Source organism: Crinia signifera, chromosome 2, assembly GCF_055691185.1.
Source record: "Crinia signifera chromosome 2, ASM5569118v1, whole genome shotgun sequence".
Classification (NCBI taxonomy): domain Eukaryota; kingdom Metazoa; phylum Chordata; class Amphibia; order Anura; family Myobatrachidae; genus Crinia; species Crinia signifera.
Genome location: NC_139218.1, coordinates 321,583,878 through 321,610,202, shown reverse-complemented (window position 1 = coordinate 321,610,202; position 26,325 = coordinate 321,583,878). Strand labels below are relative to the sequence as shown.

Sequence of the window (26,325 nt, the reverse complement as noted above, 5' to 3'; positions counted from 1 at the left end):
AAAGTACAGCACCAATCACCGCGGGGTGTAAGGGTGACACTGGTGTCACCCCACCTCACCCCGCCCGCCCCCAAAGGCCGTGATTGGTTCGTCGGGCCGACGGACCAATCACAGCCAAGGAGGGGGATTTAAACTAACGGTGACTGCACTGCAGACGCCATTCCGGTCTGGAATAGCGTGCAGTGCGGTCACCGTGCCCAGCTGTCGCCATTTACTGACCAGAACTTTGCCAAATACTTACCTGATCCTTGCAAATACCTTGCCTGATCACTGCTTCATCACTTGTAGTGCGCTGGATGCTTCCTGGATCCTGTTACTTGTGACTTCCTGTGTTGTGAACTTGTGCTGCTGCAGTGTAATAGCGTTAGATAGAGATAGATAGAGAGAGAGAGAGAGATAGTGTCAGAGAGTGCTATATTTTGTGGAGAGAGAGAGAGAGAGGCCTAGAGTGCTATATTTTGTGCTGCTGCAGTGTGATAGTTATAGATAGAGAGAGAGAGAGACGCCTAGTGACAGAGAGTGCTATATTTTGTGCTGCTGCAGTGTGATAGTTATAGAGAGAGAGAGAGAGACGCCTAGTGACAGAGAGTGCTATATTTTGTGCTGCTGCAGTGTGATAGTTAAAGATAGAGAGAGAGAGAGACGCCTAGTGACAGAGAGTGCTATATTTTGTGCTGCTGCAGTGTGATAGTTAGAGAGAGAGAGAGAGAGAGACGCCTAGTGACAGAGAGTGCTATATTTTGTGCTGCTGCAGTGTGATAGTTAGAGAGAGAGAGATCGAGAGAGAGATAGAGATAGTGACAGATTGTGCTTTATATTTTTTATATAACTGACTGCTGCCCCCCCTTTTGTGCTGATCAGTATAAATTAACTGATCAGCAACTTTTTGGGGGCGCAGGTTTTTTTTATATATATATATATATATATATATATATATATATATATATATATATATATATATATATATATATATATATATATATATATATACCTGTCGCTGCTGCTGCAGTGTCATAGAGTGATAGATAGAGAGAGATAGTGACAGAGAGTGATAGTGAGTGCTAAATTTTGTGTCTGCTGCCCCCGCCTTTTGTGCTGATCACTATATCTGAGGTGATCAGCAACTTTTTGGGGGTGCAGAGGTTTTTTTTTTTATATATATATACCTGTCAGTTGCTGCCAGTTGCACTGTCAGTTGCACCAAAGGTTGTGCACCTGCTGCCCCTCACTGGTAATCAGTGTCGCATCACTGATCACCTTTTTTTTTTTGTGTGGGTGCTGTGGGGTCTTTTTTTTATTTTTTTTTTACACACACTGTGATTTTGTGGGTGTCCTGTGGCCACTGTGCGCTGATCAGTGACGTACATCACTGATCAGCTTTTTCGGCACAGGGTTGATCTATTTTTTTTTTTTTTTTTTTTGATCAAACTCCTGTTGCCTTTGAGCGCTGTTCAGTGACGGACGTTACTGACCAACATCTGTGCTCAATTTTTGGCGCAGGACCTTTTTTTTTTTTTTTTTTTTTTTTTTTAACCCCTTCAATTTATTTTTTTTTTTGTATAAAGTATTTTTTTTTCCTGCACTACATACACACTACACACTACATACCCCCCGGGTTGAAATAAAGTTTGTACCCCCCCCCTACACTATACACGTGTTGAAACATTTCACTACCAGTAACACAAAAATAAAAATGTCATCCCAGTCATCCAGAAGAATGTATTCAGTGGAGGAGGCATATGCCATGCTTGCCTCTGACTCTGACACAGCCAGTGAGGCAAGCGGGGAATTTGAAGGATTCGTCTTAAGCTCCTCTTCCTCCTCTGGTGATGAGGGACCCCCTCAAAGACGCCCCCGTAGAGCAGCTGAGACCCCCCCCCCCCAATAATTGATCTCGTATGGACCCCACCACCAGACAATTTTGAGCCCCAGGTTCCTGAGTTTTTGGCCATGCCAGGAATCCAATTTGATTCCACAGGTCTCAGAGAAATTGACTTTTTCAAATTATTTTTCTCTGATGATTTTATAAATTTAATGGTGGACCAAACTAATTTATATGCCCAGCAGTTTATTGCTCAAAACCCCACGTCATCATTTGCTAGGTGGACCCCTGTAGATGCAGTAGAGATGATGACGTTTTGGGGTCTGGTGTTTCATATGGGCATAGTAAAAAAGCCAGAAATTAGGCAATATTGGAGTACAGATGTTCTGTACAGCACCCCATTTTACCGTATGGCCATGCCCCGGGCTCGATTTGAGACGATCCTTAAATTTTTGCATTACAACGATAATGCACAGTGCCCACCCAGAGATGATCCCACCTTTGACCGGCTATTCAAAGTCAGGCCGGTCATTGATCATTTCAGTGCCAAATTTGAAGACATGTACATCCCAGATAAATTCATTTGCATAGACGAGTCCCTTATACATTTTAAAGGAAGGGTTAAATTCCGCCAGTACCTTCCCAGTAAGAGGGCAAGGTATGGCATAAAAATGTATAAGCTGTATGAAAGCACCTCAGGGTACACTCACAGGTTTAGGGTATATGAAGGGAAGGATTCAAGAATTGAACCGCCAGAATGCCCCCCCTCCCTCGTAGGTGTTAGTGGAAAAATTGTCTGGGATTTAGTGCACCCCTTCCTGGATAAAGGTTATCACCTCTATGTGGATAACTTTTACACTAGCATCCCCCTGTTTAAGGCCCTTGGTTCAAGAGGTACAGCAGCTTGCGGTACTGTGCGCAAGAACCAAAGAGGCCTCCCAAAAACGCACATTGCCCAAGTAATGAGAAGGGGTGAAAGCAGGGGAATATGCACCGAAAATATGTTGTTGGTCAAATATAAGGACAAGAGGGATGTCCTTATACTGACAACAATTCACGGAGACAGTACCACCTCCGTCCCTGTACGAGGTACCAGTACCCACACCTCAAAACCTAATTGTATCCTGGATTACAATAGGTACATGGGCGGAGTGGATCTTTCAGATCAGGTACTGAAGCCGTACAGTGCCCTGCGGAAAACAAAAATCTGGTACAAGAAGCTGGCCGTGTATATCATCCAGATGGCACTGTATAACGCTTACGTGCTATTCCGTTCTACCGGCCAGAGGGGGACATTTATGCACTTTCAAGAGGAAGTCATAAAGGGCCTAATATTTGGGAACCAGCAGGCAGAGGGCCCCAGTACTTCTAGTACTGGCCCCCGTATTGTACCAGGGCAGCATTTTCCTGATGAAATCCCCTCCACTGGAAAAAAGGGCAGGACACAAAAAAGGTGCAAAGTTTGCTATAAAAAGGGAATAAGAAAGCAAACTATTTTCCAGTGTGACACTTGCCCCGACAAACCCGGCCTATGTATAAAGGAGTGTTTTAAAATATACCACACATCTATGGATTATTAGGTTCATAATTTCACCGTGCTTCGGGGGTCTTGCTAATGCCACATAGCACCCACCATTCATTCCACCAGAATCTGAGCCGCAAAATCCAAAAATCACTCCTTCCCTTCTGAGTCCTGCCATGCACCCAACTGGTATTTTTTGGTCACATGTGAGGCATTGCCGTACTCGGGAGAAATTGGGGCACAGATTTTGGGGTGCTTTTTCTCCTTCATACCTTCTGAAAATGAAAAATTTTGAGCCAGAACTGCATTTTTGTGTAAAAAAATGTAATTTTTCATTTTCACTGCCCACTTGTATCAAAATTGGTGAAACCCCTGGGGGTTTGAAATGTACACTATACCCCTAGATGAATTCCCTGAGGGGTGTAGTTTGCAAAATGGGGTCACTTGTGAGGGGGTTCCACTGTATTGGTGCTTTGGGGGTCTTGCTAATGCGACATAGCACCCACCAACATTCCACCACCAAAAATCACTCCTTCCCTTCTGAGTCCTGCCATGCACCCAACTGGTATTTTTTGGTCACATGTGAGGCATTGCCGTACTCGGGAGAAATTGGGGCACAGATTTTGGGGTGCTTTTTCTCCTTCATACCTTATGAAAATGAAAAATTTTGAGCCAGAACTGCATTTTTGTGTAAAAAAATGTAATTTTTCATTTTCACTGCCCAGTTGTATCAAAATTGGTGAAACCCCTGGGGGTTTGAAATGTACACTATACCCCTAGATGAATTCCCTGAGGGGTGTAGTTTGCAAAATGGGGTCACTTGTGGGGGGGTTCCACTGTATTGGTGCTTTGGGGGTCTTGCTAATGCGACATAGCACCCAGCAACATTCCACCACCAAAAATCACTCCTTCCCTTCTGAGTCCTGCCATGCACCCAACTGGTATTTTTTGGTCACATATGAGGCATTGCCATACTCGGGAGAAATTGGGACACAGATTTTGGGGTGCTTTTTCTCCTTCATACCTTCTGAAAATGAAAAATTTTGAGCCAGAACTGCATTTTTGTGTAAAAAAATGTAATTTTTCATTTTCACTGCCCAGTTGTATCAAAATTGGTGAAACCCCTGGGGGTTTGAAATGTACACTATACCCCTAGATGAATTCCCTGAGGGGTGTAGTTTGCAAAATGGGGTCACTTGTGGGGGGGTTCCTAAATTTTAGCATCTTATGGTGCCTAGAAACCTACATGGTGCCTAAAAAATAATCTCATAAAAAGGAGGCTCCAAAATCAAGTAGGTGCTCCTTCTATTATGAAGCCTGTGGTTTGGTCAACGTGCACACTAGGGCCACATATAGGATATTTATGAAAACAAAAGAATTGGGGGAATCAATTTTTAGTCACATTTCTCTAGTAAAATGTACTGTGTTCCTTAGAAAAATGTATTAAAATTGCAAATCTGCAAAAATGAAATTTTGAAATTTCACCTACACTTTGTTTTAATTCCTGTGAAACACCTAAAGGGTTAACAAACTTCCAAAATGCTGTTTTGAATACTGTGAGGGGTGCAGTTTTTGAAATGGCATCATTTATGGGGGTGTCTCACATACAAGTCCCTCAAAGTCACATCAGAACTGAACTGGTCCCTAAAAAAATCAGTGTTTGAAATTTTCTTGAAAATTTGAGAATTTGCTATTCATATTGTAAGCCTCCTAGTGTCCAAAAAAATGAAAAGGAAGTTGAAATAATGATGGAAACATAAAGTAGACATATGGTCTATGTTAGTTAACTATTTTGAGTGGTATGATTATTTGTCTCACAAGCAGAAAATTTAACATTTTGCAAATTGCTAAATTTTCCATTTTTTACGACATTTTGGTATTTTTCACAAAAAAACACAGACTGTATCGACCCAAATTTACCACTAATTTGAAGTACAATGTGTCACGAAAAAACAATCTCAAAATCACTGGGATAAGTAAAAGCAAAAAAAAGTTATCCCCACTTAAGTGATACATGTCAGATTTGAAAAAAAGGGCTCTGTCAGGAACGCAAAAACTGGCTCTGTCAGGAAGGGGTTAATATTATGGATATATAAATGCATTAATATCCAAATGATGGAAAATAATGAAATGTTTACCGTTTTATGTACCGATTATTAGTTTACACACTTTATAAGGATTCTCTTATTCTGTGTTTTGTTGGATAGGTTGCAGCGACATGTGTTTCTGTGTGTGCGGATCTGTACCTCGGACCCCACGTCCAGACGGAATCATAGCACTGAGACAAGGTCCAGAACAAACCATTGGAAATGGGGTATCTCCACGGCTGGTGCTCTGCTGGGATTAGGGTCTTATTTGATTTATGAGGCCCAAAGGAGAAAGGTAACCACTTTCTGCATGACACCTAAATATCAGTATTGTACAGCAAAGTCTTGAACATAACTGGCAAGGTTCGGTTCTTGGTCCTCTTCTTTTCTCTCCAAGTCCTCTCTGGGTGAGCTCATTTGACTTCCAAAATTACCTCTCTGCTGATGATACTCAAGTCTATCTTGTCTCTTCTAATTTTCTCTCCTCGCTCCTTATTTCCAACATTGGTACTTTGTTTAGTTTCAGGGCTGCAGTTACGTAGTTTTACGTAGTGCTGTTTTGAGAATACCAATACAGCACTATGCTGCCTACGTAAACTATGTAACTGCTTCTGGAGCCCTGAAACTACACAATGGTTAATATCCCCACTATCCACGTCATACCCCCAGTGTCCACGTGGGTGGGGAGTTGGTTTTATAAAGTGTGGTGAGCCACCGAGCCCGAAGCGTGGCGAGCGGACACTGATACGTGTCCCTTCGCTGGGCTCACCACGCTTGTGGCTCGCTGCACTCGCCAAACTTTATAAAATCAACTCCACACCCACGTGGATAGTGGGGATATGATTGTGTTAGTGTGTGAAATGTGTGTTGATAGAGTGTGTGTGTGTGTGTGTGTGTGTGTGTGTGTGTGTAGTGCAGTGCAGTGTTTTATACTTGCCCTCAACGATGTCAACGGCACTCGCCTCCTCCATGTCCCGCTGGCGCCGTGTCCCCGGTGCCAGCGTTCCTCATCCGTGTCCCAGTGTTCCTCCTCCATGACACTCCCCAGCGGCAGCAATGTACGCAAGTCTCGTAGTGTTGCCGGGCCCTCTCCTCCTCCCAGGGCATCAGTGACAGAACGGAGGAGTGACACTGCTGCAGCAGGTGACGGAACGGCGCAGCGGGCATCAGGCAGACAGAGCAGCAGGGAGGAGAAGGCGAGACGCAGAGGAAGGAGGAGAGGAGATCTCATCCCAGCTGCTGCCTTCTTGCTGACAGCCCGCAGCCCACCCAATGCGAGAGTGTCTTTCCCGGCACTAGCATGGCCACCACCGCCACCTGCACCCGCTTCATGGACTAGTACCAGCTATACGAGGAGCTTGGCAAGTAACACTTCTTTAGTTTCACGGTGCCGGCTACACTGACAACATAGCTTAGGCTACGTTGCCAGTGTAGCGTAAAGCTGCCGCCGTGAAGGGTCCTTTACACTCAGCAGTTTACTTAATTATTTAATGAAAACTTGAGCCCAAGAGAAGCTCCATTCAGGGAGGGTTCCAGACTCACCCTGAATTTGTCAAATGTAATAAATTCTAGTTAGCAACCTATCCTAACTCAACCATTGGTTGGGAGCGGATCCTACTGTACCTTTTCCCCAATGTTCAGAATGGATTGCTGGCAAAAATAGATGTTTGGGTCATGGTGCATTTAAGATGAGTCGGCCCTTCCATGATGTAAAAGTAAGCCAGAAAATCCACATCATTCAGTCTTCTGATGGACCCAATTGGGCAGACGGAAAAAGTCCCAATATGGCCCATGTACAATCCTCCCCTACATATAACTAATGGAGAAGTTGGGAAAATATAGTGACTGGATCACTCCCAAATCCTGTGCTAGTTGATGACTTCTTGATGTTAGATCCACAGTTGGTGACGTCGTTCCTTCCGAAGTGTGCTGCCCCAATGATCTGGGCAGATACTATTAGCTACAGGACTTACTGTGATTACTTCATATCACAGAAACAGGTTTCGGTTTTAATTTAAATGACCCCTTATGGTGCTCTACACTGTTTTCTCTCTAACATCAACTCCATAGGCTGCTTGCATTTCAGCGCTGTCAGCTGATCCAGTTCCTTCCACTGTACCTGGTGTGCAGGAGCACTGCCACTGTATTCTCTTCAGCAGCAGATGTCCTCCAAACTTTTCAGTTCTGTCCCCTATTTCTTCCCAGCTCTCCTTAAGTTTATTTATGTTCTGATGTTGTGAAAGAGCAGTTATGATGTATCTGCTCCTGGCAATCACCGCAGCCTCCTGACTGGAATCTCATTTGCTGTTGGGAAGCAATGCTCCTGATTGGTCCTCTGTCTCCTATAGGGCGGGATGTACTAAGGGGAAAATGCAGTAAAACACCCATTTTCAGGGGTTTTACGACATTTTCAAATGTACTAATACCCGGCCGCTGTTTCTTTGCAGGGCAGGGTATCGCCACCTTTGGGTGGCGATAACCAATAGAAACCTATGGACTTCTCTCGCTGCCCGCTGCAGATGTCTACCCCCCTCCCTGTCCTCCATAAAACTCCTCCCCCTAGCATATGTCATAGCCGGATGTTCTTCCGGCTGAAGGGGGGAGGAGGCGGCGGCGCCGGGGACAGCCACGCCGAGCCTGGGATGTGACTGAGCCCCCCCGCACACCACATCACAGGTATCGCGCGGGGACTCCGTCTCCGCACTGCAATGTTAGCCGCATATGTTACTACATATACGCTAGCATCGCTGTGTCGGTGATGTATTTTAATACATCCCGCCCTTACACTGATGGCAGCTGATGCATTTGGCTGGCCTAATCAGCTGAGGCTTGCGACTCATGGCTATCAACTTGTATTCTAGAGACAGCCTTTATCATGCCCTGTTTAGCGCCCCCCTCACCATGCAATCAGTGTTATATGCGCAGGGCTGCCGCAGCCCACACCTCATTCAAAAAGGGTGTATCCAGCACTTTATGTACCACCAAAGAGAAGTGGGGGAGCCTGAAATAGGCTGGCCATTTCCCTCATTCCATCTCTGATTAACAGGGGTACTTGCTCCCAAACTCTGTCTTCAGCTCCGTCATTACAACATTTACAAACCTAACATGATTAGTTTGGTGACAAATAAATGCTTCTGAATTATGTATTGTCATCCACTGTGAACAAGACTTGTGAATAAGACTAGTGCGCATATGTATCCACACTGCTGAGTGATAAAGTACAATCCAATCGGCTCCTTTCATTTTATTAAACCATCTGTAAAGGATGATTGGTACGTTATCTCTCCATTTTATTTTCCAAGGTTTGATGCATACAGTATGCCTAACTGAGTTATATCACCCAGGAGAGGCCCAGGCATTGCTGGCTATGCAGACCATATTTATTTGCCAAGGAAGGAGGTGAAACAGGAGGGAGTGAAGTGCAACGGGAGATGGACTGACACACTGGTCCCTCCAAACATCCTTGTGTGTAACCGGTTACCTACACCTAATGGTGCCCACACACGCACCGATCCCGGCGGTGCGATGCTACGCACCGATCCCGGCGGTGCAATGCTATGCGATGGGATGCGCGCTCCCGCGGCACCTCATCGCACAGTACAAAAAGTATGTGCTGCACATACTTTTTGTATTAGCTTTTTATAGCATCGCATGTACAAGGCATACGATGCGATGCTATGTGTGCTATTTAAGCCCACAACGCACGCCGGGATCGGTGCGTGTGTGGGCACCTTTACATTTATCCTTCTTGCAGAGATCTAGTTGCCACTAAACTAAAAGTGACAGGGCTTAGCTGGCTTCTGCTTTACAACATCCCCACCAGGTTTACCTTCCATACATATTTGAGCTACTACATAGGAAAAGCATGCGATGACCATTACTGTCAAGGCATCTGACAGAATTACTAATTATCACCATACATAATTATTGCTTTATGAGCTGATTTAAAAAAGTCATATACTTCCCCCTAGCCCACCGTGCTCAGGTTTGCAGTCCTTGTTTAATGTGGCTCTATCTGGCTAGATTATAAAGGTTACGAACACCTGTAACTTTATATAGAATATTGTATAGAAAAGACCTAAAAGTAAATACGCTATAAGTAATTTTTATTTAACGAACAATTGAAATCCTACTAATTGCTGAATTTCTCTTGCAGACTGCCCATGCAGATTCTGAGGGGCCGTCTAGCATTACTCCTTTCTTCCGCCAGTACACACGGGAGGATGTGAAGAAACACAAAAGTCTGGATGACAGGGTGTGGGTCACCTACGCAGGAGAAGTGTTTGACATTACAGAGTTTGTGGAACTGCATCCTGGAGGGGACAAAATCATGCTGGCTGCAGGGGGAGCCCTAGAACCTTTCTGGGCACTTTATGGCGTTCACAAGAGTGAACATGTTATAGAGATTTTGCAAGAGTACAAGGTGGGAGTACTTGGTCCTGAAGAGAAGGAGTTACGTGACTTATCTGATCCCTACGCTAATGATCCCTCTCGACACCCTATTCTAAAAGTCAATAGCCAAGCCCCTTTTAACGCTGAGCCACCCCCAGACATTCTGACCGAGCACTTTGTCACTCCGAGTGAGCTGTTTTTTAAGAGGAACCACCTACCAGTGCCAGACATCAACCCTGATGAATTCCAGTTAATTATAGAAGGACCTCATGGAGCAGATCACAGTAAACCGTTGAGTCTATCCCTCAACGAACTAAAAACAAAGTTTCCCCGACATGAGATTACCGCCACTTTGCAGTGTGCTGGAAACCGGCGCTCTGAGATAAATGCAGTAAAACCAGTAAAGGGACTAGACTGGGGCTTAGCAGCAATCAGTAATGCTCGCTGGGCGGGAGCACGTTTAAGGGACGTTTTGTTGCATGCTGGATACACTGAGGACACACTTAATGCTCATCATGTTCAATTTGAAGGATTAGATCAAGATATAACCGGAACAACGTACGGGGCATCCATCACCTTTAGGCGTGCAATGAGCAAACATAATGACGTGTTGCTGGCTTATGAAATGAATGGAGAGGAGATACCAAGAGACCATGGCTATCCTCTACGGGCTATTGTGCCCGGTGTAGTAGGTGCACGCAATGTAAAGTGGTTGGGACGAATAGTGGTGAGTGCAGAGGAGAGTGCCAGCCATTGGCAGCAGAATGATTACAAGGGTTTCAGCCCATCTGTGGATTGGGACACAGTAGATTTTTCCTCCTCTCCGGCTATACAGGAACTTCCTGTGCAATCTGCAATTACAGAGCCACGTCCCGGGAAGACGGTCACTCCTGATCCTGATGGAAAGATTACTGTCAAAGGCTATGCCTGGAGTGGAGGCGGCCGAGAGATCGTACGGGTGGATGTATCTCTGGATGGAGGAAAGACCTGGAAGGTTGCGGAGCTAATTGGGGAAGGGCAGAAGGATGGACAGGCATGGGCATGGAAACTGTGGAAATTAGAGGAGACTCTGCCTTCCAGTGACAAGGAACTGACCATTATTTGCAAAGCTGTAGATAGCAGCTATAATGTGCAGCCAGATACTGTGGGCCCATTGTGGAACCTGCGCGGAGTATTGAGCAATGCATGGCACCGCGTACAAGTCACTGTAGATGCATAAACATGGAAAATAGCTTATATATATCTATCCCTGCAGCAGACCGCACGCAGACGTGCTTGTAAATAAGACTAGAGGCAAGATGAAATATCAGCAAAGTTTCAGATTTTTAATCAGTTTCAGGATGAACAAAGTTCTACCACTTTGTTCATCCTGAAGACAGATTAAAAAACATTGATATTTCATCCGTGCCTCTAGTCTTATTTACAAGCCCGTCTGAGTGCCGTCTGCTGCTGGGCATATATCTACTATTAGAGTGTGCACCGTGGCTATGCTGATCTGAGAGGTTATGTGAGTGCCTTCCACCCATGGCTTCCTATGTCTTTCTATCTGTGTGTAAGTTATTGTGCCCTTGTTCCAGCAGTACAATAGTGTTCCATCACTATTGCTTTTGTTTAGTTATACGTTATCTTTGTTATAAATTAATAATGCGTATCGTGCAAGTGGAATACTACCCTTATACTTTAAACTAATGCAAACAACAAATGCACCAAAAATGTATTTGAACAGTTTTGTTGGTACTTGTTTAGTTTCACGGCAGCACTTCCCAGCAGATCGCGTTGTATGCAAATCATATGTAAAGAATCCATATGTAAAGATTGCATATGATTCGATCCGCGATGCAATTTGCACATCCCCACTATCCACGTCAGCCCGAAGTATGGCGAGGGGATGTGGTAAGTGTCCTCCTGACCTGTCCCCCACACACACACACACACACACACACCCCACCATCCATGTCGGCGCAGAGTTTATTTTATAAAGTGTGGCGAACGCAGCGGAAAACTAGCCTGAAGCGTGGCGAGTGCAGCGAGCCCCGCGAGGGGACATGGATTACTTGATGTGTGTTCCTCGCCGCTCGCCACGCTTCAGGCTCCTTTTAAGCGGACGCTCGCCAAGCTTCAGGCTCCTTTTAAGAGGACACTCGCCAAGCTTCGGGCTCGCTGCGCTCGCCACACTTTATAAAATCAACTCCACGCCGATGTGGATAGTGGGGGTATGAACTGGTCGGGAGTATGCGTCCTGCATCCCCTTGCGGGGCACACTGTACTCGCCACGCTTCGGGCTGACGTGGATAGTGGGGGTGTGTTAAATCGCATCGCAGATCGAAATGTATGCAAATATTGCATGCAATTTGCATACGATCTGCTGGGAAGTGCCGCTGTGAAACTAAACAAGTACTGTTTTGTTATTTTCTAACAATTGCAGGAATGTGCCCTTAGTGAATGGATCTGCACAGGTGGCTCATATTAAAGGAAGAGTGGATTCTATTATTTATTTACACCTTTTCCTTGCATTTTCATCTCTCATAGAGATTAGTTGATTTTATGCTCAGGAAAGGATGCGGTTAATTAGGTTGACAGTAGAAAGGTCATCTGCTGTTGGTCGACACATGGAAAAGGTCAACCTGCATTAGGTTGACCTGATCAAAAGGTCGACATGAGTTTTTTTTTTTTTTTTTTTTTTTTTTTTTTTAAAGGACATGTTCACACTGTACCACCCAGTGGACATGGAGGGAGAATAGAATTGTATGCTGAGCGAAGCATAGCTAGTGCAGTGAGCCATGCGAGGGGACTTTGTACACAAATACGATGTCCATGTCGACATAGGCACCAATTTTTTTAAAAAAAACTCACGTCGACCTTTTGAACATGTCCACCAATGGTGGTCTACCTTAATTGTGTCGATACTATGACCCATACCCCTCAGGAAGTGATTAACTATATGCATGAACCCATGTTCCAGCCTGGATAACGCTACTAAATACACCTGTAACCGGGTAACTAGTAGTGAGGTGGGATGGCAGAACTTTAGGGCTATCAGATTTTCAGTCAAGGGTTTATAAGACCAAAGACCACTTTTGTTTGTGGGGGTTTTTTTTTTGGGGGGGGGGGGGGCATAGTAACTTTTTCCAAGTCAGTAGCGTGCACATGATGAGTATTTATAATTCAGTGTGTGTGTGTGTGTGTGTGTGTGTGTGTGTGTGTGTGTTTTTTTTGGACAGCTTGTATAGATTATGTACCTGTATGTTAAAAAAAAATTGTGTAAATATATCTTGCTATATTTTACTCCGGCCACTCATATTCTGTTTTCTTTTACAGTCCCAAACTAGAACTTTTATATAATCCAAGCTCTGTAAGATCCCTTCCCACACCGTTAACATATTTTGAAATGTTACATAGGATGGCATTGTTTTATCTTGTATAACGGAATCAGAGCCTAAATGACTACGTTTATGTCCTTTTTCTTAATAAAAATTAAATACTTCTGCTTTTACAATTTCAGTCTTGTATTCACATCATTTTAGCCTTCATGCTAAAGAAATGTGTGCGACCAGCTTTGGAAATTATGGCTTAAATAAAGATACTTGATTCACTCACTAGGACTCATTACACAATTGCTTCCTTTTAAGCCCATCTACAATAATCATCCTGCCGTGTACTAAATGAAAAGATAAGTGAGTGGGAGAAGTGTCCTTAGTACATGGTGGTCTTGTACTGTGGCTGGCATGACAACACACCATTTTCCACAAGGAGTGGGACCTGCACAAACAGGCAGATAACTGTCATCTGCCAACCAAAATTGGATGTATCCACAAAACTGCTTTTTAAGGGGGGGGGGAGTACACTTATGCTGGCCACACATCAGACCAACTTCAGACCAACTTTTCTGAAACCCTTCAAACCTCCAACCAACCAACTTGACAGTCCAACTAAAACAGTTCCCCACACATCAAACCAACTTTTCTTCCAACCAGTAAACCTTTTTTTTCCCAGCCAACTTCTGTCCAACTTCTGATGTCACAGAAGTAGGCGGGCAGTGCCTGCCTGTTTTGAAATTTTATGCATTCATGAATTCACCTGTGCCCATTCCCAATAAACTGAATTCTGCATGATCATTTTAAAAAGCAACTTATGCTGAATCAGGAAAGACTGCTCTTTTTTTTCTGAAGCCTTCAACACCACTATAAGAGAACATTGTATTTGTTTGTTGATACATTGAAAAATCTGCACTTACTATGTATCATTTGTGTAAACATTGTTGCAATTATGTAAATGGAAGGTAATGGGAATCTTACCGCAGCTAAAAGCCATTCATTATTTAGATTTTTCTTGTTTTTTTTTGTAATGATTATCAATTTCTGTGATCCATGCAGCGGCGGCTGCAACACATCCGGAGGGGAGAAACCGGGGGAGCTGTCTGCCGCTGGGGTCACCCCCACACACCGCAGCATATAATATAACCCTAAGCATACACACCCCACAGCCTATAACCATACACACACCCCACAGCCTATAACATTAACCGCACAACCGCCTTTGGACACTAACCCAGTGCTATGCGATGCAGGCACTCCTAAACGCAGCAGAGGTGGTGCAGGCCCTCCTGGAGATAGATATATTTATTTCAAACATATAGACAGCATATATATATATATATATATATAATTTCTGTAAGCGGTCTGGCACTCTTCTTACTATAAACGGCTGCTCCGGTGGCTTACGCAGTGGATGAAATAGAGGTATTGGTGGCAGTAGCACTCTGGAGGCTGGTTTCAAAGGTGTAACAAGTTTATTTAACAAATAACCATCATCTCATACAGTCCAACGTTTTGGGGTACAGGTGTGTCTCACCTTGAAAATGGGGTACAACTGTTCCCAAAACGTTGGCCTGTATGAGATGATGGTTATTTGTTAAATAAACTTGTACCTTTGAAACCAGCCTCCAGAGTGCCCCTGCCACCAACAACTCTATGTGTGTGTATATATATATATATATATATATATATATATATATATATATATATATATATATATATATATATATATATATATGGAAGAAAGAGACTGGCACTCAGAGGTCTTTGTACAAAACCGTGTATTCACACAAAGTGAAAAAATCATCCAACGTTTCGGGGCTGCGCCCCTTTGTCAAGGTGTGTGAGGTAACCTTGACAAAGGGGCGCAGCCCCGAAACGTTGGATGTTTTTTCACTTTGTGTGAATACACGTTTTTGTACAAAGACCTCTGAGTGCCAGTCTCTTTCTTCCATTAATCAATTGTCTGGATGTATATATATATAAAAACTTTTCTTGTATCGCCGGGCACACCTCCAAGAATACTCAGCTTTGCAGGTGCCTTCGTCCAGGGGTAGATACAGACGGCAAAATGACGCGGCACTCCAGACCATACAATCGGTGCAAAAGACTTTATTTCAAGCAACGTTTCAATACGTGGGTATGAAGAAGCCTGAAGAAAATACCCACGTATTGAAACGTTGCTTGAAATAAAGTCTTTATATATATATATATATATAAGCTCTCTCCTTGAGTGCCTTATTTCCAATGCCGCCATCCATCTACACACGTATATATCTATATCTCTCTATCTAGAATATGTGGTTATGGTGGCATTCAGAAATAAGGCACTCAAGGAGACAGCAATATATATACACAAACATACAAATAAGGTGGGTGCTGGTGCAACTAATTGTTGGTCGCAGGACTGCTGGTAAAGGGATGAGGATTGGAAATGAGCAGGTGCAACTGAATTCCAGGGGAGGAGAAGATGGCTGGGGATCGAGGGGGGGAGGGGGGGATAGAGAGAGAGGGGGGCCAGGGAGAGAGAGGGGTGAGAGGGGGACAGACAAAGAGAAAGATAGAGTGGGGGGTTAGGCAGGGAGAGAGGTGAGATAGAGGTGTTATGCAGAGAGAGAGAGGTAACAGAGGGGGGTCAGACAGGAACAGAGAGGAGGGGATGAGGCAGAACGAGGGGTCAGGCATACAGAGATGGGGGTGAGGCAGAGAGGGGTGAGAGAAGGGGGGAGTCAGGCAGAAAGGGGTGAGAGAAGGGGGAAGTCAGGCAGGGAGGGGTGAGAGAAAGGGGGGAGTCAGGCAGAGAGGGGTGAGAGAAGGGGGGAGTCAGGCAGGGAGGGGTGAGAGAAGGGGGGGGGGGTCAGGAGTTACCTTTTGGGAGAAGGTATAGCAGAAACCCCCGCCAGCAGCCCTCACCTTAGAGACACCGCTGGTCTTGTGCCCAGCAGCGGCAGGGAGAGGTCCAGTGGCGGCGCAGTTATGAGAGCCCAGCAGGGCCGAGGGTGAGAACAGGGCACCCGGCAGAAGCAGGTAGAGGACCAGCGCAGGGTGAGAGCGGAGTGTGGGCAGTGCATCCCCTATCCTCCCTCCTCACAAAGCCGCTGCCCCCTACTGCCGCCAGAACCATCTGTAGGACCCATGAGCTGCACTTTATGCTGCTGGCGCCGCTTGTTAAATGTGCACCTGGCAGCCACAGCGCATTAGTGCAGTCACACAGGCACAGCAGCACCAAGAGCAGGGAGAGTGCAGCGCATAAGACTGACAGGAGGACACACATCGTGGGCACAGCCAGGTCAGCAGCCCGAACACGGTTGCGCTCAAACAGGGATACCGATTCCTGCCTCCCGCAGGCTGCTGCTGCACAACCAATTGGTTAGTACAGTGGTAATGTGCTGTAGTTAGCGCCGGGCCGCCGCCGGCTATAAGTGGAATGCGCTAACACTGTAAACAGTGCTGCAGATCAGAAATAGATATCCGATCTGCAGCGGGTGGGGGGCAGAGGGCCAGGCAGTATTGATTGCGGGTGCTGGTGCCAGTGTCACTGACACTGGCACCTCTCCTCCTGCTTCTGCTGGCACTGGACTCCACTGGTGACACAAGTAGGTGGACACTGCTGGTCAGTGTCCACCTACTTATCGGGCAGTTGGGGGAACTTTCCCCACACATCTGCACGATCAGCTGGGAAAAATCAAACAGGTTTGATTTTTCCCAGCAAGTTGGAACGACCGTTCAGGGCCGTTTAGCAGCGTTTTTGGCCGTGTGGGAGCAAACGGCTGATAATCGTTTGCTCCCACACACTAGAAAGATTATCATTCCAACCAGCCAAAAGTTGGCTGGTTGGAACGATATCTGTCTGATGTGTGGCCAGCATTACAGTGATTAGGCAAATTATTGTCCCCCGCCATCCCACCCCTCCATCACGTCACCGCTCCCTTAATTTTGGGGGTAATCCAAATGCTAGACCAAATCTATTGTCCATGCCATCTCCCAGATCACAATTTTATGCTCATTGCCCAACCCTTGTCAGTGAAACTACATCTGTTTCTCTCACAAATGCACAAACAGAAGCAATCACAAGGTAGCAGACTAGCTTTCAAAGTATTTGCTTAGATCGGGCTTACTAGTATAACACACAGATAAGTCCTAAGGACACCTGAGCAGTGGCGGCTCCAGAGGACGGGCTGCAGCACAGTCAAATTCAAACAGCAGCACCAACTGCCAGTGAGTCCGTTTGGAATGGAACGGATCCTCCCCTGAACATGACTCACTAGAGGTCGGCACAGCAGGCTAATAAGTGTACCTCTTCATGTGTCTAGTTGGAAATCCACCACTGCAAGTTGATCAAGTTGGATTCATTCCCTATGAATGTTTTCAGTAGGAACAGATCTATTGACCTGATACTGCAGTATTGTTTCTTTACATTAAGTTCCTGCCGTGCTTGTTGGGAAATGATTCCATATTCTCTCATTTAAACAGATAATGTATATTTCTGAACCATATCCTTTACTTTCCTGATTATTTTTAAATCGGATTTATCCAAAGTAAAGGTGTATGCCATGTTAATTGTGCAAATGCTTTGCATTAAGATAAGCATGATTGTTACCTATATATTCGTGCATATCATTCAGTGTGTACCCACTACGTCCAATCCCACTCCCTTGGATCATTTCCTATTGTCTGAACATGTCAAATCTGACAATATTGTCGGTGACCTCACTGAAGGATATCGTTCAGTGATTTAACCCATATATCATTTGTTTTGTGGCACCGCCGATATCGTTAATGATATCAGTGGTGCCACATATCGTATTCTGTGTACAGGGCATTAATAACATTTAACCCATATTTAGTTAGCCTTCTTAGTGCGCTATGCAAATTTTCCAGCAATTGTTTTTTTGTTTTTTTCAAAATATTTTTATTTAGGATTGAGCATTACAATATTACAGTGAACAAAATGCAGTTGTATGAATCACAATAATGCAGTATAAAATCAGTGTACATTTGAGTAGTAATATTTCTTATCTTGCTTTGCCGAGCAGACGACTGACAAAGATACCGGCGAACACGGCCGGAGGGCCCTCAACACGTGAGACAACTATGTTGCTGGAAGGTCTATCGGGGCATCCCCTAAGAGATTCCTAGTCTCGTACCATTGTGTGGCTCTAAAACATTTGTAAATCTGTACTTTAAGATCATTTGATAAAGAGTCAATAAAGCCTTCCCATATTTGGAAAAGTTTTTCTGTGCGTTCCTCCTTTTGTAAGGATGTCTCCACCCACTCCATATGAAAGACATGGAAAAGTTTCGCCCTAAACAGTTGTACGGTTGGATGGTCCGCATGAATCCACTGATGTAGGATGCATTTGCGGGCCACTGCCGAGATTATAAGCATTACTTTTTTACTGTCGGGTAGTTATTGGTGTATTGGGGGGGAACATACCCAGCAAGGCCCATTCCGCCGTCAAAGGAAGGCTGTTTAATAAGTAGGTCCTAGAGAATCCCTGCACCTGTCTCCAAAACCGGGATATGAGAGGGCAGTCCCACATACAGTGCTTGAATGTCGCTCCCGAGCTACCACACTTTGGGCATGTATCGGCTTCAGATATGCCCATGACATAGCGTCTATGTGGGGAGAGGTAACCATTGTGATAAATATTGTAAAACATTTCCCTATACATAGAGGAGGGCATGGTCTTCCAGGAATACTGGAATGAGCGTAGCAGGTGTTTTAATGAATATTGTGGAAAAATCTGCAACCATGTAGACATGCCTGTTCGTATGGTGTCTAGGGCAATAGGAGTATGTAATATTTGATAATAAGTCGAAATGGCTTTCCTTCCCGATGTTGGTCTAAATAGCAGCGTGTCTCCAGCAATTGTTGAAGGGATATGGTTATTGAGTTGACACCATTATGTCGACAGACCACGTGTTGACACCTATAAAAGGTTGACATGAAGGTCCGCCAGTACACTTGGGTGGATGTGAAGAAACACAATTGTCTCTGACAGGGTGTGGGTCACCTATGCAGGAGAGGTGTCTGACATTACAGATTTTGCCATCCACTAGGGCATGGTGCTACAATTCAATGTCTATGTCAGCACGACATGTGCCGACAGGCGGTATTTCATGCACTACCATCCACTATGGCATGGTGGGAGAATAAAATAGTGTCTCGGAAGCACAGTGAGCCATGCGAGTGTAGTTTAAGTGTTTATGTTCACTGACATTCCGTTAAAAAAAAAAAAATTGTCTACTTTTTCAATGTCAACCTTACTCAGGTGGACATAATGACAATGTAGACCTTACCTCGCTATGCTCGCCATGCTCCAGGCATGATGCTTCGCTACGCTATTCGCACACTATTTTTTTTTCTTTCTCCCACCACACCCTAGTGGATGCCATGAATTACCGCCTGTTGGCACATTTTGGCTAAAAAAAACAGTAAAATACCCCATGTCAACCTAATGACACTGTCGACCTTAAGTCATGTCGACCTTCCTGCATGTTGATCTTAAGTCATTTTGACCTAAATTCATGTCGGCCTAATGGTATTGACCATCATGCTGGTGACCCAATGATCGTATCCCAGATGAAAAGTGAGTGGATGATAAACTTCGTTGCACTCTGTGAGAGAAAAGGCCTGATGCGAGCAATGTTGCGTAGCTGGAATCGACAAGAATGTGCCAGAGCTTGGAGGTGGGGTGCAAAGGAGAGGGAGGAGTCAAAAGTGACACCCAGGCAGCGGAGTTGGAACGGGGGAGATGACTGTGTTGTGAACAGTGATGGAGATATTAGTATGGGGTGTAGCTCTAGGTGGGGGAAAAATGAGTTCAATTTTGTCCATACTGAGTTTCAGAGAGCGCTCAGACATCCAGGAGGAGATCGGGAGAGGCCGTTGGAAACCTGAGAGCAAACCGTGGGGGAGAGAGCAGGAGAGGAGAGGTAGATTTGGGTGTCATCAGCATAGAGATGGTATTGGAGGCCAAAGGGGTTAATGAGGGCAACCAGGGACAAGGTTCGGAGAACAGAAGCGGGCCAAGGACAGAACCCTGAGGGACACCGACATTAAGGATGGAAGGTGGTGATGTGATGCCAGAGTCAGAGACTGAGAAGAAACGGTTGGTGAGGTAAGAGGTAAACCAGTCAAAGGCCATGCCAAAGAGGCCAATGTTTTGGAGTGTGTGGAGGAGGAGAAGATGATCTACAGCAGGCATGTCCAACGTTGGCCCTCCAGATGTTTTGAAACTACACATCCCAGCATGCTTTGCAATAGTTTTAGCATTCTCTAATAGCAAAAATGTGGCAATGCATGTTGGAACATGTAGTTTCACAACATCTGGAGGGCCATAGGTTGAAGACCCAAGTCTTAGATGAAACAAACTAAACTACAGCTCCCAGCAGCCCTTCCTGCCCAGAGCAGTGGCTTACTTTCAGTTTCATCCAGCGTGTTTTACAGTAAGAGTGAGGCACAGGGAACAAGTTACCCCAGCCTCCCCCACTACCTATAATAAATAAATCATGGCAGCTGAACTGCACAAGAGGCAGCCGGAGGTCCGAAAAGGGGGCGGGGCTTAGCAGCACAACCTTAAAGTGAGTGTGACACAGGGAAGTGTGTGTGTGTGTGTGTGTGTGTGTGTGTGTGTGTGTGACTGCTATATATATGTGTATGAATCTGGGGGCCAGGATGGAGCGCTGCTGCAGCATACCGCCCAACATGACCCTCTCCAGGAGGGTTGCTCTGTTTCTGGACTTCTCCCTTAAATAATGATTGCCATCACCTGTGTTGCAGCACCTTTCTAATCAATTAACCTGTGTGAAACAGGTGATGGCAATCATACATTCAGAGGGAAGTCCAGAAACAGAACAATGTGTCCCTCCTGGAGAGGGTCATGTTGGGAGGTATGCTGCAGGCACACCTGTGTATGAGGTGTCACCATTTCTACAGATGGTCAAATCAATCCACTAGTAAAATATTACTAGTAAAATAGTTTGCAAATCGAGCTATTATCGAACAACTGAGCATGATTACCGTACGCATTGTAAGTGCATGAGGGCGAATAGTGCAGGGTTGTCGACTTTTACAGTCTCCGGTACTTGTGAGTTATCTGGGCTTCCGATTTTGGTACTAGATCGCATGCGATATCGCATGCGATTTAGCATGCGATTTGCATAAGATTTGCTATTCATTTCATTACCCCACTATCCCCAAAGTGTGTCTATCAACGTGAACCCGAAGCGTGGCGAGCGCAGCGGTACGTGTCCTCCGACCTTTTCATGCCCTACTATCCACTAGGGCGTGGAGTGAGAATAGAATAGTGTGGCGAGCGCAGCGAGCCACCGAGCCCGAAGCGTGGCGAGCGTACGCGGACACCTTCACAGGTATCCGCGTGCCCTTGCGGGCTTCACAGGTGTCCGCGTCCCCTCGCGGGGCTCGCTGCGCTCGCCACGCTTCGGGCTCGGTGGCTCGCTGCGCTCGCCACACTATTCTATTCTCACTCCACGCCCTAGTGGATAGTAGGGCATGAAAAGGTCGGAGGACGCGTACCGCCACCCCTCGCGGGCTCGCTGCGCTCGCCACGCTTCGGGTTCATGTTGATAGACACACTTTGGGGATAGTGGGGTAATGAAATGAATAGCAAATCTTATGCAAATCGCATGCTAAATCGCATGCAAATCGTAAATCGCATGCGATATCGCATGCAAATCGCATGCAAATCGTAAGTACCCAAATCGGACGCCCAGATAACTCACAAGTACCCAGTCTCCTCTCCGGGAGAACCCCGGAGAGGAGACTGTCAGCATCACTTCTGGGGGCAGGGCCTGATGGAGACATCATCAGTCCCTGCCCCCAGTGATGCAAATCCCGCAATATGCGGGTCTCCGACGAGGGGGCGGAGCTAAACATGCCAGATTTGCATATTTAATCCCGCCCCTTCTGCCGAAACTCCGCGAGTCGCGGCAATTTCACGCTTCTGCCCGCAGGTAAATGAGGGGGGGACGGGGGACCGCCGGAATCCGGGAGGGTTGCCCAACTTTCCGGGGGGCCGGGAGGGGGACCCGATTTTCGGGATCCTCCCCGCCATTCCAGGAGGGTTGGCAACCCTGGAACAGCGACAGAAAATGTGTATAGATTGTAAATAAAAATGCAGATGTGCCCAGGTGTTTTTAAGGGGGTCTGTGACGTTAGCGATGACCACTTACAGCTTGTCGCTGATTAGTGGAAGCCTCAGACCCCGCACAGATGGCAAAAGGTGTTCAGTGGTTCAGGAATTGCCTATGGACGTGCAAGTGGATACTGATCCATGTGCAATTCTCACAATTTAGCAGCTTTTTCCACGTGCTCCACCGACAATTTTCACATTGGCAGTCAGGTCTGAATCCGACCAACAGGCAGAAAAAAATGGCTAGAAGTGAGCAAATGGTCATTGGAGATGTCAGCATGATCCATGATGAAGTGACAATTTTACTTTTTTTTTTTTTTATAAATGTATTCACTTGCAATTACAACCTGATTGTGACCTAATTAATAGTGTTCACATTTAATAAATAAACATATTTCTCCCCAAAGTTAAACAGCACTCACACAGAATGAACAAACCCACACTTTTAACTGAATAGTCCTATTGTTGCACCTTAAATTTATACACACTACCAAACTATCAAGTGGCGTCCAATAACAGCTAAAATGCCCCAACCAATAATTCTCATCTTCCATCCACTATTAAATGAACAGTTTTCATCCTCACTATGAAACAAATGAAAATACATCTAATGTACAGATTTATCATAAATCAATGGTGTAATTCTACATTGTAAGGTTATAGAATGCCTGCTGGTCCACTCCTTCACTAACTTGCTTAATTTTACTCAGCATATGATAATGGATCCTCAATACCTCCACAAACATCATACAGAGTGGCTCGCCGCACTGTAGAAATGTTTTACAGTTGATTAAAAATCTATAACAATCATATAAACCAAGCCACAACAGAAATGGTTACTGCATACTACAACAGGCCTTTAAGAAGGAACACATTTAACCAGGTCATACATCTCTTCTTCCTGAAGTGATGATTCTCAGGGTCCTAAGTGGTAGCAGTGTCCCTTTCACTGCTGTGTTTTAACCTTCTGGTTGTTCTTTAAGGTGACTGGAGGCCATATACACAAGTAGTGGGTGTGGATTGAAGAGCAAACAATGTGCATCCCAGTGAATATTGGGCCTGATTCAGAGTTGATCGCAAAATGCTAAATCTTTTTTCAAATGGACTTGGGCACACCGCCGTTTTCCCTGACACTCCCAGAAAATGGCTGGTTACCACCCACAAATGTTGGCTCCTGTCAATCAACTTGCGGGTGGGATAGTGATGTGCTGGAAGGTATTGCAGGATGGCCTTGAGCATGTGTACTAGGAGCTGTACGCTTACGCAGCTGTTAGATTATCACCCGGCCTGTGAATTCCCAGCCGCGCAATCAGGTCTAAGTAACCCTGAGTATTAAACATAGGTTTAGGGTGTGTGATATGTTGGCCCCTGTGGACCCATGGCCCAATGTGAATTGACACCCTGCATGAATTATAGGGCCTGATTCAGATCCGGTCGTTACTGCGTGCATTCGCACGCAGTACCGATGTTGTGCGTCTGTGCAGGCGGGTATCTGCGCATGTGCAGGTGTATGGTGCGTGCACCCACGGCGACCTTTCGGGGTGCACGCACTCATGCCGACATGGGGTTGCGGAGATGGGCGGGGGCGCCGGGCTGCCCCATAACCATATGGGAACGCCCAGAGTTCCATGGGCGTTCCCATGAGAACGCTGGGCGTTCTCATGGTAATGAGGCAGTGATGCGGGTGTGTGGGCCGGGTAGCTGACATCACCGGATGTCAGCTGCCCGGCCGTATCCACGCCAGCGTGCACGCATATATACGCAACTGAAAAGTCACTTATATATGCGTGCACACTAAACATCATTCGATGGTCGGTGACCATCGAAAGATGTGGGCGGTTACCCGAGCCATGCGAATGGATGTTTATGCAAAACATCCATTCGCAGCTGTTCGGGCGAAGCCGCACTTTGAGGGGGCGGCAGGGGGCGGTCGTTTGCCGGGCGGGGTTAAACCTTGTGAATCAACCTGAATAAACCCCATAGATATCTCACTGTCTCCTATTACCCATAGTTTCAACATTCACTGATACCTCTTTCTCACTAAAAACCTGATGTTATTCAGACAAAGGGGGTGATTCTAAATGACTTGCTAAGCAGCGAAATGTATGTAACGAAGACACATCCCCTCGGATGCCGCCGCTGCTGCTGCAGGAGAAATCATTCTCTGGTCCCCGACCATCAAATGATTTCTCCTGCCTTCGCAAATATAAGTCAGTCAGTCAGTAAGTCAGGCTCAATGACTTATATTTGCGGCTGCTGGGACGAAGACAGGGCGGGAGGCTGATGTCATGTGACGTCAGCCGCCCACTCCGGCAGACCTCTGCCTGCGTAGTGCGGACCCATGAGAACGCCCATAAATTGCTGCCCGTTCCCATGGCCCAGTGCTGCCACATCCCTCCCCAGCGAGTGAGCAACTCACCGATAGACAGTCAATACGTTGACACCATATGGTTGACAGGGTCAAAAGGTAGATAAGTCAAAAGGTCGACAGATACAAAAGATCGACAAGGCAACACACATATGGTTGACAAGAGTTTTTCGAGGGTTTTCAAACTTTTCCTTGGTTAACCATCTTTGTGTACTACAATTGGGAATAGCAAACAGTGCTGCAGAGTGCAGCAGTACCTTGCCCAAAGTGTAGCTAGCGAAATGAGCCCACGAGCATCTTTGTTACCACTAATTGGGATCACAGAACATTTTTGGGTGTCGACCATTTCCATGTTGACCTTTTGTACCATCTATCTTTTACCTGTCGACCTAAAGCATGTGGACCATATGGTATTTACCTATCGAATATCTATCTAATAACTGTAGATTCAACCAGAGACAATTTTAAATGTATCTGCTCAGTCCCCAATTCTGCCCATAGTTAGCCATTATCTGCCTGAATCCTACATAGGAAGAAACACACTGAAGTAATAATGTTGTGTAAATACTGCTGGAGGCCCACTCAGTGCACCTGGTGCTCAGAGCTGAAGTCACATTTCTTCCTGTAGAGCATCAGTGAGGTTCATTGTGTCTTCTGTTTTCTAACTCTTACTAAATATTTACTCAAAACATTGTTAAGGCTTTTATGGAACAAAGGTTCAATTATACTTTTTTTTAAGACAAAGAGTAATAGTGGTGGTATATATATATATATATATATATATATATATATATATATATATATATATATATATATATATTTTAGCCTGCTTTATGAGCATTAGTTGGTAAATCAAATGACCTTATTTGATTTAATTTATTATATTGTATTATTTGGTTAAGTATTAGTATTCTTTATATAGTGCCCATTGTATTGGGTAGTACTGTATAGAGAATATGTAATCACTCATAGTTTTAGTCCCTGCCACAACCATATAGGATTACAGTTGCTGACTAGTCAAAGTGCACTAGAGATAGGTATTGTGAAGGTAGAAAAAGAAGAGGGTGGAGGTCCCTGCTAGTAAGAGCTTAAAGTGTAGGAGAATGGGGCTTCATGTGGGAAGAGATGAGGTAGAAGACTGTAGCATACTTACCTACATTTGAAAACTTGTTTCAGGGAGATTATAGTTGGAAGTAGAATTTTGCAAAGCGGCCTATTGAGGGGGCGTGTCATGCTCCACCCAAAGGGCGTGTCTAGTTCCATATATGGAGAGATTGTGAAAAGAGATTGTGTACGTGGCACCTAGAAGAGTGGGTGTGTACTGCTACATCTGAGAGGAATCTTTTAAAATGACTTATATCCAAATGTAGATGAGCCCCAAAGCAGTTAGTAAGAGATACTATACTTGGTAAAGTGCTGGGAAACGGTGCTGATGATTCACTGTAAATGTATCTATCTCTCATTCCCTTTTCCCAAAAAAATGTAACAGTGTAATGTGGGCTAGGTGGCATGAGGGAGATTGCTAGACTAATGTGGGAGAGAGGGAGAATGCTGCTATGTCAGGGAGTCTCCTGCAGAATGCAGGAGGGTAGGCAACTATGGACTGTAGTCTTTAGTAAAGACTGTGGGCTAGATTCTCTAAGCTTCAACAGTGATAAAATG

General features: G+C 45.3%; 1 protein-coding gene across 2 annotated transcripts in view; it reads left to right on the top strand.

Annotated features, from left to right (window-relative positions):
• SUOX (sulfite oxidase) overlaps window positions 1–13,321 on the top strand; it is a 40,171-nt gene extending 26,850 nt beyond the window's left edge. For both annotated transcript variants that reach the window (XM_083169182.1, XM_083169183.1), the window contains exons 3-4: window positions 5,552–5,726; window positions 9,588–13,321. In XM_083169182.1, coding sequence (XP_083025308.1) covers window positions 5,552–5,726; window positions 9,588–11,042 — 1,630 coding nt within the window. In that variant the 3' untranslated portion in view covers window positions 11,043–13,321. The remainder of the gene's footprint in view (window positions 1–5,551; window positions 5,727–9,587) is intronic.
• Window positions 13,322–26,325: the final 13,004 nt, after the last annotated feature.